This window comes from Glycine max, chromosome 3, assembly GCF_000004515.6.
Source record: "Glycine max cultivar Williams 82 chromosome 3, Glycine_max_v4.0, whole genome shotgun sequence".
Lineage (NCBI taxonomy): Eukaryota > Viridiplantae > Streptophyta > Magnoliopsida > Fabales > Fabaceae > Glycine > Glycine max.
In genome coordinates, this window is record NC_016090.4 from 43230214 (window position 1) to 43244040 (window position 13827).

At 31.6% G+C, this 13827-nt stretch overlaps 2 protein-coding genes across 2 annotated transcripts; one reads left to right on the top strand and one right to left on the bottom strand.

The window, feature by feature from the left end:
• The first annotated feature begins 1685 nt into the window (after positions 1-1685).
• LOC100499875 (uncharacterized) lies at positions 1686-3572 on the top strand. Its single transcript, NM_001250328.2, has 5 exons — positions 1686-1828; positions 2119-2241; positions 2775-3088; positions 3251-3315; positions 3393-3572. Exons 1-5 carry the CDS (start codon positions 1717-1719, stop codon positions 3415-3417), a joined length of 639 nt encoding a protein of 212 aa, NP_001237257.1. The 5' UTR covers positions 1686-1716; the 3' UTR covers positions 3418-3572.
• A 3381-nt stretch (positions 3573-6953) lies between these two features.
• Positions 6954-11507, bottom strand: LOC100794417 (ethylene response sensor 1). Its single transcript, XM_003521529.5, has 6 exons — positions 11283-11507; positions 9957-10886; positions 8488-8856; positions 8105-8371; positions 7684-7811; positions 6954-7490 (listed from the first exon to the last, which is right to left on the bottom strand). Exons 2-6 carry the CDS (start codon positions 10863-10865, stop codon positions 7253-7255), a joined length of 1911 nt encoding a protein of 636 aa, XP_003521577.1. The 5' UTR covers positions 10866-10886; positions 11283-11507; the 3' UTR covers positions 6954-7252.
• Between the last annotated feature and the right edge of the window lie 2320 nt (positions 11508-13827).

Consider the following 13827-nt stretch of genomic DNA (forward strand, 5'->3'; position numbering starts at 1 on the left):
GTCGCTATAATTTTTCCTACACTATAAATGTGGTATATTATTAATTCTTAAAAACTTAATAACTAGGGTTGAGCATTTTTACCATAATAAGTTTTCATCTGGACCGCTTGTGCATCCTCGCTCTTGTTAATTTAATTCTTCTCTTAATACCAAGTTCTGTCACAATTATTTGACTTCTGACTGCAAAAAGGTTAGGAGAATTAAATAATTGAATGAAATCAGTATTAGTTTAATTTAGATGTACTAAATCATAGAACATTGATCCCGTAAAAAGAAAATATTGCTAACATTTTGTTAATTTATAGACAATGCACTATTAATATGTCGTTTTGTAATTTAATATTACATTTGAATTTATCTACTAAATTTATACGAAAATCTTTAGAAACGCATTGAAACTGGAAGAAGAATGCCGGTAAATCACGTTGTTTGACTTCCAAGATTCTCATATGTAGTATATGCCGACTTTCTTAGATTTGATTCACTAGCCCACATAAAATAATTAAGGACGATAAATGTCAATTTATTGAATTTTAAAGTAGTAGTATAATATTAAGAATCGAACTCAAAGCAACTAATTAGGTTAAAACAGCTCAAAACATTAAGTGCATATACTTACATTGTCAAAATGGAATTAGATCAACTGGCAGGCTTAAACCCATGTATGTGTAAGAAAAAAAATCTATTATGATGATCGATTAATATCAAATTTTTTTTTGGTTTCTAATTCTAGTTGTTAATCAGTTGCATGAACAACTAGACTAAAATTAATATATATATAATTTGACCTTTTTTGCAAATATAGATTTTCATGAATATAATTAGACATGTTATTAATATTAGTAAAGTAAAAAATAAATCGTACTCAACGCTCATATAATCTCTTGGAAAACAAAATTTAAATATTTCGCAATTCAGAGTTTTTATTTTATCTGTAGGCATAATATACGAATATTTTGATTGGGGGACAAAAAATAAAAAAATGTTCCCTTCCTGATTGGGCTAGAATATGAAGTATAGAGAGGTCTGTACTACTACTGGTTGGTAGGCACGCGTGGTAAAAGGCAAATTTGATTTCTGAGGGTAACAAGTAACAAGAGGGAAGTGCAAAAGCATGTCTGGTCCAACGAATGTTCTCACCCTCAACCTTAACCTCCCCCTGCTGCTCCTCTTTTCTCATTTCTCACTCATTCATTCCATTTTCCCAACTAAAATTATATTAAATGTAATTTATGATCAAGTGAGAATGTAAGTTTTTTATATTAATAATAAATTTTTATTATACACAAAAATGAAAATTAAGAAATATATATATCAGAATATTATTTTTTACTAATTAAATTATTGAATAAATATAAATATTAAACACAAATAAAAAATAAATTAAATACACAATGAAAACTAATTTCCACTTTGTATCATACACAATAAAAAGTACTTTATGTATAATTTTACGTTACACAAACTAGTTTTTTTAAAAGACATTTTGATAAATACAAAAAAATACAAAAGCATTTCGGGGGATGCAAATAACAAAAAGAAGTGTGAATAGTCCCCCTAAACTGGGCCATTTAAACACAGAAACAGTGAACGGGCCGATTAATAGTCCATCGCATTAACCCAACATCGCCACTTTAATCCAAACCCTAGGGGCTATATAGTGCTTCCCCTTCACATACCGCGATAAGCTTAGCTTCACCGTCAGTTGCAGGAAAAATGGTTTCGCTGAAACTGCAGAAGCGGCTCGCCGCGAGCGTGCTCAAGTGTGGCAGAGGAAAGGTTTGGCTTGACCCCAATGAAGTCAACGAAATCTCCATGGCCAATTCTCGTACGCACTCCGTCTCCGTATTTTTATTTTCATTACGATTATGATTTATGTTTCACTGTTTTCCGTCTAGTTTTCATAGGATCTGAACCTCTTCGGTGTTTTTGAGCGTCTGCGAGAATATATGGAAATGCAAACGCGAGCTATTGTACGCGTAGTTTGCGAATCCGATATCACTGAACTTTATCTGTTACTGTCAATTGTTATTGTTTTTCTTTTCTTCCAATGGTTGCATAGGTTTACAATGTTCTGTATGTTTTTGTTTTCAAAAACTTGGGGTTTTTGTTTTTCAGGCCAAAACATAAGGAAGCTGGTTAAGGATGGGTTTATCATCAGGAAGCCCACCAAGATTCACTCTCGCTCACGTGCTCGTCGAATGAAGGAAGCCAAGAGGAAAGGACGTCACTCTGGATACGGTATTTTTATTACCAACCCTATCTACCCTAGTGTGAATCCGATTCTATCTCATGTTTTGGGGATTCAATCCAAGTTAGGCTTTGTTTGGAAGTACTTGTTTAAAGTTTATTCGGACTTATATATGATGTAACCACTTTTGTTATTGTTTGAGGTAGTCTATGAAATAGGTTGTGATGTCTATAAGCTCTTTTCAGAAAAAAAGCTATACAGTATTTCTTATAAAACCAATTTATATATAGTGCTTACATATTAAGTACTTCAATGAGATTTTAATTAAGCTATTTATTCATGCAAACGGTCCCTTAGTTTGTAATGTAATCTTATACTTTATTATGTTCCTAGTCTCGTTTGGCAATTATGTATTCTCTATTGATTATGAAATTGCTATGATATTTCCGTGTTTGCCATTTTGATAATTTGATTGGTCAATGTAATTGTTTTGTTAAATATATGTTTATTATATGAAATATTTAGGGGTGGGCATTGGGTGGAAATGCCTGTTTACTTATATCGTTTGCCTGATTGCTACTAGGTAAGCGTAAGGGTACAAGGGAGGCAAGGCTTCCCACTAAAATTCTATGGATGAGGAGAATGCGTGTGCTCAGACGCTTGCTTCGCAAGTACAGGGAATCTAAGAAGATTGACAAGCACATGTATCATGACATGTACATGAAGGTTAAGGGTAATGTTTTCAAGAACAAGAGAGTTTTAATGGAGAGCATTCATAAGTCCAAAGCTGAGAAGGCAAGAGAGAAGACCTTGTCCGACCAGTTTGAGGCCAAACGTGCCAAGAACAAGGCCAGCAGAGAAAGGAAAATTGCTCGGAGGGAGGAGCGATTAGCCCAAGTGAGTTTCATGCCGTATTGAGAAATTATTTACATGCAAATGTAGTGAATTTGTGTTTTCTTGGTTGTTGCACTTGGGGATCAAATGCATTATCAAGTATTTTTGCTGAAATTGGAAATGAAGAATTTGACCATTGTCCCTTGCCCTTTGTAAAATGTTTAGGGTCCTGGAGAAAAAGTATCAGCCGCATCCAGTGCTCCAGCTGCTCCAGCATCACAGCCAGCCCAGTGAGTATTATAATTTATGCTGGTGTGGGGATTTACTTTGGTCTATGTGTTGTCTAATTGAAAATCTTTTATTGCAGAGCACCAAAGAAATCCAAGAAGTGATCCACATATTCTGATATTGGTTGATAGAATTTTTGGGGCTGGCATTCTGAGTTACTGTTCTAAAGTAGTTTTGACGAGTTTTGAGTTTATATGTTTTCTATAGTCCATTAGTTTTTATTTGAGTATATGAAATTATAACATTCCGTTATTTTTGCTGGTGTTTGTCTTTGTTTTGTATGGATATCATCATTGTTGCGAAATTACTTGTGTTAATTCTTTTCTTGTTATGGCTTTACTGTTCTTGAAATGCCTAAGCCCAATTGAATTGATTTGTTTGCCTCGGTAACATTTCTACTACTAAATTACTCGGCTAATTAATTCTCTAAGATAAAGAAAAATGATTAATTAAATTAATAACAAATTTTTGTCTTGTGGTTTTACATGTTCATATTTTAATTTTTAATGCTTTTATCGGCTTTAATTTTTTTTTAATGTTTCTTCATTATTATTTGTATGGGCTGCATTTTTGAAGAGGTAAGATAAGGATCTAAAATACTTTTGGTACGTCACCTAATGTTGATGAATATACCCAGATTTTGAATTTACATTTACTGCCTTCAGTCTTATTCAACTCAGGCTCTATTATGAACTACCCTAAAAAAATGTCATGTACTACCGCGGACTGTAATTCTCTTTTAAGTTAATTTGTAAAAGTAAAAGATTATATGATAATTTATTATAATTAAAAAATGTTCGAATGAGTTTGTTTTATAATAATGTTAGAAGCAAAAAAATAATAATTATTGTTTAAAATAAAATCCAAGATTGTTTAAGGGTATTGTTAAAAACAAAAAAATAAAAAATCACGGTTTAAAATAAACTAAAAAATAATAATTGTTTTGTTTAAATAAAATTGTTAAAGTTAAAATAAAAAAGAACATTTATTATAAGTTTATTTAAAATAAAGTAAAAATGCTTTGAAGACTTTTTTCCAATCTAATTTTTATTGTTTAATAAGTCATTTAAAAGTTTTTTTTTGTAATTTATATATTTATTTTTTATAATTATTTAATGTGTTTGACAAATGAGATGCTTTTTTATAATCTACAATTTATTATTAATGATTCATTGAAAAGTCTTTATGCATTAACTAATGTTTTTTTTTATAATAAACATTAAACTATTTAACACTGATGAATTTCAATCATTGAAAAGTTTACATTTATATTTAATCTTTTATGAAAATCGTGTCATCTGGACTATTGTCATACTTAAAATATTATAATACTAATAAAAATATTTAAACTTAAATTTAAAATATGTTCTTTTAATGTATTATGTAATATTGCAAATGTGTAATACTTTTAATATGATTATTTATGCTTTAGTTTTTTTTTTAACACATTAACAATTTTTAAAAGAGACCTTTGAAATTAGTCAATAAAAAAGGAAAGTGAAATTTCATACAACCATAGAAGAAAAAATTAAATGGATTACCATTAAAAATAGAAAAAAAAAATTAACTAACTTTCTCACCTTTATATTTAATTAGAAAATAAAAATATTTAAAAAATTATTTAAAGATTTTTTAAATTATAAATTTATTTTTAAATTTAAATTATTTAAAGTAAAAAATGTGTATAGTGAAAATTTAAAGTTATATCTAAAAGTCAATTAAAGCAAGCTATAATTAAAATTGATTTAATTCAATATAAGGATTAACAAAGTATAACTTTTACTTTATATAATATTTAAACTTTATTAATGATTTTGTTTATTAGTATCTTTAAAACTATATTTATAAGATAAAAAAATGTTGTGTAAATTAATTGAATATACATAAAGTTACTCTGGTTAAAAATTTGTTCTAATAATAATCTGTAAGTAATAAAAAATATACAAAAATCATTTTGTTTATGAAATAAAAATTTCAAAATTAGTTAATGAAAACACTTTTTCTTAGAGTTTGGTTCTTTTTTCATGCCACGGAGCAAATTCGTAAGTTTAAAGCCATTAAAAATATAAGGGATCATTGGTTCATTAAAAAGATAAAAAAAATTGAAGTAATGATCTGCTAAAAATGTAAAACCAATGTAGTAAGATTCTAAGATTCTCTTCGGGAACGGATCCAGAACTCAAACAAAATAGGGGGACTAATTTTGATATGTTCCACTAAGTTCACGCTACTTTGTTATATCATTAGAGACATTGATTTCTTAGGAGAATTATTTCTCTGTTATAAATTGATATCTAACTGATTTGTTTCATTGCTTGCTGAGAATTGTGATGCAATTGCTGGAAAATAAAACAAAAATAATGTTATCACAATGGATTTGATATTTTTTAAGAACCACTCATATTCACATGGTCAAATCTCAAATCTTGGAATCAATGTCTAGATAAGTTTTGGGATACCATAGTAGCAAAAAAAGGACACAAGGATTAAAGTAAAAGGTGTATTGTTTTTCTGATTTTGTACAAGAATACAATATTATACGGCAGAGCACTGGTTAGTTAATTAAGGAAGTTAAATATACAAGATAGTCTAATTGATATGAAGGCAAAAAAATAAGAAAACAAAATCTCCTATAATTAAGCAATACTTATTATTACTCTATCAACAGAATTTCCTATAATTAAGCTACTAAACAATCATGTTAATATATATGACATAACATAAGCTTAAGAGAGGGGAGAGGGGGATGGCCCCGCCTGCCCCCCCTAACTAATATTTAACATTACAACGAAAAAGTTATGAGATGGAATGAAAGAGTGACATAAAGGTTGGAGTAATAAGGAGGTCACTATCCCAATTCCTCCATTAACATAACATATTGCTGGAGAGCATAACTTTTTTTTAAGCTATTCTTTATTTTATTTTTTTATAAACAAAGTCCTTTTACTTTTAAGAATTTTTGTGAAAAAGCATCTAATCTAAATTCCCCTTAAAAAGAAAAAAAAAATTAAACATTACCTGGTAGCAATATTTTCTCGAAAGTTAATTTTCTTTTTCTGTCAATTAGTTCAGATGAAACGAGAGGGCTAAAAACAAACAAATGCTACTCTTAGGAATTATTTTCTCGCAAAGTTAAGCTTGAAAATGGATTAAGGTTTACATGCACTTGTTTTATAGGGTCCAAAATAGGCTTTGTGTTCGGTTTGGTATTTGGACGTTAATATCCAAACTAAAAAATAAAATAAACATTCAAATGTAAAAAAATTATGGCTTAAGCAACCCAACTGACCAACCATGGCTTAAACATAAATAAAATGATGATAACAATTTGGAAAGGCAGTCTACGCGAATGAAAAATAAAATTACTAAAGTAACATTATTTTATAAATATATACATCATATTAGTTTCATGTCATGTAATATTTTATGTTGAGTTTATTGTGTGAATTTCCCACCCTATATTTGCTATACAAGCATATATTCCGTTCCAATATTAAGCTCCCAACCCACAAATTTTGTACCAAAGCTTCTTGATCCGTCCACTTATCCTATGTTTCTTTCACAAAACAGTTTAAGTTTAGCACAAACGACAGACACCAAATCTAACGAATCACGGAACATGGGGAGGGATGACAACTGATTCATGCCAATACTGTCATTTTTATGAACGCTAAACGGCAAAAGCCACTGACAATATATACTACAAGTCAAATTAAGTAACAGATCGTCTCTCAACTTTGTTTTGTTGTATTGTATTCTAGTTAATACAACAGGAGTTCGCATAAAACCTGTTTGTTAGAAATATGCCTGACATAGTAATCCTATTCTACAGCCGCAAACTGCAAATTATACAATTTAGCACATGCAAAATGAAAGTAGGAGGTTTACTCCATCTTGTCGACTGTGATTGAGAGGTATGCAATTTTGGTGTCTTGGATATTAGAAACTTCTTTGATTGCGTCTAGTAGAAAAACCAGTGTCGTTTTCATCTGTGATGAAGGGTTTAAATCTAGCGAGGCCACCACTTCCACTATATGCTTGGCTTCTGTTTGCAGCTTGATGATCGGATGGATCTGGATTGCCACAAATCCCAAGTTTGACTATAAATGTAGCTGTGCTTCCTTTGTCAAGGCCCTCACTCTCAATCCATATGTGGCCTCCCATGAGGTTTACAAATCTGAATCAATTTTATGGAGGAGTCAAAGGCTTAATAGACGAAACTATTCTTTAAGCTATAGTATTGACATCCATTTAGTATAAATACAATAAATAACGGTGTCTCACTAGGTAATCAACAAAAAATTAATGTAAATAGTGAGAATTGAGAAACTAATGCAAACTCAAAGCAGAATTAGATGCTTTCCCCCTACCTTTTACAAATGGCAAGCCCAAGACCTGCACCACTGCTAGGTCGAGCTGGTCCACTCCGAGACTGGGCAAACTTGGTAAAGAGATGCGGAATATCTTGTGGGAGAATCCCACATCCAGAGTCCTTAACCTGCATAAGGGATATGCTTGGGTCAATAATAATAATAAAGAAAAAGCAATATCTAGATTAACTTCTAACAGTTGTTATACTGACAACAATAATAAAAGGCAAATGTCTTTGGCTTAATTCCTAGGCATCTAGGTATGGCCATATGGATGCTTCAGATGGCTCAATTATTTATAGATAACTGAAGAGTTCAATCACATCACTACCTGGATATAAAACACATGGTATTTTTCTAAATCTTATAAGTTAACAATTAAAAGAATTAAGGCTCAGATATTGAATGGCTCGGTCATAACCTGGACTCGAATGTAGAAATGGCCATCACTAGATGCTGGATAAAACTCTGGAGGTCGCCAATCCTGTGAAGATTCTGGTTTTGCAACTGATACTCTTACAGAAACATAGCCCTCCTTAGTGAATTTGACAGCATTACCCACGACATTCAAAAGAGTTTGTGTAAGCCGCTTTTCATCACCAATGGCATGAGTAGGCAGATCAGGAGACAGAATTAAGGTGATAGGTAACTTTTTCACGGATGCTATTGGTTTTATCAGTTCAACAATCTGCATTCAAGACAGAAAACATGAACACAATGCATAAATGCAGTTCATAGTAAAGACTAAAGAATTATGTTACTGCCTTTTCAGAATAATGAAGCAGAAAATCCTATAGCAATTACCTCTCCCAAAACTCCATGGAGGTTGAATTTTCCCATTTCTAATTCGAGGCTACCATCTTCAAGTCGAGAAAGATCTAGAACATCATTAATGAGTGTTGCCAAAACATTACTACTCTTCAACACTGTCTCTATCATAACCCTTTGCTCTGGCGTCAGTTCAGTCTCCAAGAGAAGTGATGACAATGCTATAATTGCATGCATTGGTGTCCTCATTTCATGATTCATGACAGCAAGAAAATCATTGCGAGCATGAATTGCCATCTCTGCCTCTCGCCGGGCTAAATCTAAAGCAACATTCTGCTCCATGAGTTGATCACGGGCACGCATAGACTCCTCCAAAATAGCAGCATGTGAAAGGGCAACTGCTACCTGTTTGGAAACTACAAATGAATTCAACTAGTAGAGGAATAGACACCAAATATAAGTATTTTGAAATGTTTTAACAATAACACAGCCATGTCACCCAATTTGAGGTGTGTACAAAGAAACAAATCCCACTGACACCAGAAAGTGTCAGCAAAGTTTTGGTATGACAACTTCCATAAAGCCTAATTTCAAACATCAGGTTAACATGGTCATATAATCCAGTAAGAAAATTATATTCCTAGAAAGTACACAAATGAATGAACTGTTTCAGGTAGTTAAAGTAGAGAATGAGGCAGATCCAAACACATACTGAATTACTGATTGAAATTATAGATCTACATCAGATTAGCTCAATCTCTTCTGTCAAGATGCTATTAGATGTTATCACCTTTATCCAATCCCCAAATGGGGTTTGTTAAGATCCCACATGGCCACATCAGCTAGCCAAGATCCCCCTTGAGCTAGCTTTTGGTTGAGTAAGGCCCAGTCCATTCTCAATTTTTATATGGTATCAAACTCTATCCCATTCCTAATATCACGTTAAGGGAAAAGAAAATCAGAGGCATGATGAAATCTAGGTATTGACTAGATGGTAGAGGTTGGGTTATATAGAGAAAAGCAACTAATACAAAGATCACAGATATTTTAATCATTTTAATTACACAGTGAAAAGCAACAAATACAGTGATAACAGATATTCTAATTACTGTAATTACATCCTTTAATCTTGCCTCTGCCTTAGCTAGCTTTTGGGATCAAGTTCACCAAATAGCATTTACTTACCTTCTTTATTCCTCAGTGGGTGAGAAAAACCAATAAATCCTGAATCGTTATTGTTTAAGGCAAGGTCGAATGGCCAATGGTTGATAACCTTTCCCAATTCTCAATTCTCTTAATATTCCATTCTCCAAAACAAGTGCCATATGACAGTAAGAACAGAACTACCAATGACAATGAGTACGACTATCTAAGCAAATTAATAAGGAGTAAAGGAAAACACAATAATGAAAATAAGGTATGGGGAACATACAATCAAAGGCAAGAATGGCACAAGAAAAATGACAACTAGTATGATAAAGGAAATCTCAAAATGAATCCAATACCTGATCTGCAACAACATCAACAAGTTCCAACTCATGGTCTCGCCATTTTCTAACACTGTCAGTAGGGAGGATGAGAACCATGATTGCATAGCTCTTTGCTGAAATATCAGGCCAATCGTTAATTTGAAAATTTGACAGATTCAAAAGCGGCACCCGAACAGCAACAACTTCAGGGGGCACATATCTTCCCACAAGAGGTCTGATCCTGGCCAATGGACAGGTGGGTGGTATCCGCATAGCTTGAGGGCTGTTGAAAACTTCATTGACAATAGGATTGTTTGTTTGCACCGTAGACCCAACTTGCACATGATAGGTTAAAGTATGGGAAAGTTGCAGATTCAGACCACTTCTCGAAGGCATCCATAATGCACACTCCTCCAAGCCCAAAGTCCTCCCCAGCTCCACAAGAGTAGTCTTTAAAATTGTATGCCTGTCAAGTGTGCTCCTAATTTCATGAGTCAACATTCTAACATGTCTTCCCGTCTCTTCCTGAGTAAGAATAAGTCCCATCTCTCTGTCAAGCTCTTCAGCCTTGTTCTTGAGGATCGATTCGCGCCTCTTGACACTCAACAGATCGGGAATAATGTGTACAAGCATCAGTGCCGTCGCACATGACACAATAGCACACGAAACTTTGGCAATCGTCATGACAACAGCAACAGACTTAGAGTGCGGAGAGAATGTCCACAGGTTTATGAAATGAGTTGCTCCACAGAGAACAATAAAGGCACCAAACTGCATAAGCACCCATCTATACGGAAAGAAAGCAGACTTCTGAACAAAATAGATGAGCTCCACCGGAATCGAAAAATACGCAAGAGCAATTAGCACATCCGAGATATACTGATACTTCACAAGAAGTTCATCCGGCGGATACTGCGTATCTATACAATCACAGGACTCCATCATCTAACCCCCGTATGAACGGATCTGTAATAACAGGTATCAAAAAAATTATTCTCTATGCATTTTGTATTCCATCATTTCCCAAAATAGTATTCAAACTTCAACAAGTGAACAATAGCAACAAGTCAACCACCATTAACTTGGATAAATAAACCCTAAAAACACGAGTTAAGAGACCAATCCAAAAAAAAAAAAATCATTACGCGTATCCAACAATCGCTCGAATGCTGATAAAATCTAGCGGAAATGAAAATAACGGAGTATTTGATCTACATAGGATAACGGTCAATATAAATCTGCGGAAGTAAATACAGCGAATAAAAACAAAGCTAAGAGTGTTTATGAAACAGCATAGAGAAATCGTGATGAATGGATCCAATGATTGAGAGAGAGAGAGAGAGAGAGAGAGGTGATTATTACGAAAGGAAGAAGAAACAGAGGTGGATCAGGTGGTGGAGGCGCCCATTTGGTTAGGTGAAGACAGGAAGAAGAAGAAGAAGAAGAAAGGAAGAAAGAGTGTGAGAGTGAGTTAAAAAAGCATTCATTAATCCTTAAGCTCTCTCCCTCACGGACAAGCATGGCAAACGCCTACTCTGACTCGGGCGTTCCCTTTTTTCCATGCTTCTCTCATTTTACACACGTGCCACATCATTTTCGGATTGGCTGGGACCTTTTTTTATTTTATATTTTCTCATTTTTGCCTAGAAGCTAATGTGGCTGTGGTTTTTTATGTTAGGAAATGGGAATTCATTGGACGGTGGCCTGGGCCTACTCAGCTTCACTTTTTCTGGCTACGTGTAAAATAAATTTCAGATTCGATTCACCCTTTCAAAAAAATATATTTGAAGTCCTTAATTCTGCTTTGGTGTTCGTAATTCAACTTTCTTGGCCGTGGCATTGTGAAGTTTCTTTGAATTTGGACCACTATATCGATGTGTGTTAACTTTTCCTAATGGGTGTCAAATCCCGTGCATCCGGTCCAAATTTCCAATTGCCTTGTTTGTTTATCAAACCACATGTTTCGATTAAGAATTAATTGGTGTTTATTCACTGATTTCATATTCAAATTATGTTAATTATTTGAATATAAACTTTTGTTATTTATAATAATTATATTCATCTTGAATAAAATTATGATGAAAGAGATACTTGTGTTTCAAATAAAAAGTATATATCTTGAATATGTCATAAAAAATATCTTGAAAAAGACTTAAGAAAAAATATACATTAATAATATAGAAAATTTAACATAATCGTTCAGTCATAACATATTACGTATGATACATTTATTAAAATTTTAAAATAATTATTTTAAAATAATTTAAATGATGATTTATAATTAAATGATAATATAAAATTTTACATTATTAATATTAAACTCTTAAAAGAAATTACAAATAAGTACATTATGTATGAAGTAATGTTTGGAAAGTATTCTTTCCGAATCTGAAAAAAAAATATTTCTTGAATTCTAATATGTAATTACAAATTTTAATGCACAAAATAAAAAATAAATAAAAACTGTCATTTTAAGAATAAAAATACTTTTGAATTATTTTAAGTAAAATCTAAATAAATTCATAGTGGTTACAGCTAACTAAGTTGAATAATCCTGTAAAAAAACTGAGTTAAATAATAGTACATGAATAATCCATATTTGATCATTCATATTCATAGCATTCTACTCTTTTTTTCGCTTTCTTATTCTTGTATTTCATCTTGCTCTTTTTCTTGTAAGTCCCAAAAGGAATCTCCCATTAAACAAAATAAATAAAAAAGACAGTAATGATAATAATGCATCCGTCCTTATAATTTCTACTGGTTTTACTCCTTGGTTAAGTTTTTTTTTTTAATATAAATTAAATGCAGTACCAATAAATTTATAATACTTATATACTCTATTCAATCAATTGAACTAGACTTTTTGATATCCTTGGTTAAGTTGAAATAAGAAATAAAAAAATAAAGTGAAATTGGAGAAAAACAAAAGAATAAAAAAGCAAAATAAGAAAAAAAGAAAAATGAAATACAAATTTAGTTCATGAAATTATAATAGACAGATAAATTGCTTCCAAATCTTTTTTTAGAATAAAATAGTCTTATATTATCAATCAATTTTGTCATTGAAATTCTAATGAAAGGACAAATTGATCCCTAAAATAAATAAATGACAAAATAACTTTTGACATTATAAATATCAATTAATTTAATCCTCGATTAAATTAGTTCATTAAAAAATTTCAACGGACTTCTTGTCTCTTAATTTTCAAATTTTTGTGAATTGTGCCCTTAAAAGATCTCATTTTGACTCTAAACTTACTTAATTTTGCAAATTTTGTCCTAACTAATATTTATAAAATAATTGAGTCACCTATTTTATAAGTTAGGATCATAAATCTAAGTAACATATTTTTAAATATTTTTTTATTATGATATAAATATGAAATAGTCTTTGTCAATAACAATGATTAATGTTCATAAAAAATCGTGAGTCTATAGGTAATAAATATTTTTTTCTTATTTCATATTTAAGGTTAAAATTTGAATAGTAAGTCACTTGGTTAAGAAATATAATTTATTATTACTTATATTTATTATTGTTGATTTTTTTTTTTTACTCGTAAAAATTGAACACAGTACTAAAAAAGTTTATAAAATTCATTTATCATATTCGTCTAACCGAGTTAAATTCTCGATGCGTTGTTGATTTATCAATATTAAATCAATGGTTAGTTTTATTGTGTATATCCATGCTCCATAATTTTTTCCACACACCATAAATTTTTATGAGCATTGAATAGAAAAAAAAAAAAAACTAATTAAAACGCGTAACTTTCCTTTGAGGGAGCAAAAGCATGTGGGGACCCAATCTTGTTTACCTTATTACTACAAGGGTAAAAATAATTATACTTAGGGATGCCAATTGTGGTAGGTGCAAATCAGATTTTGTTTTCCTGTCAATCAT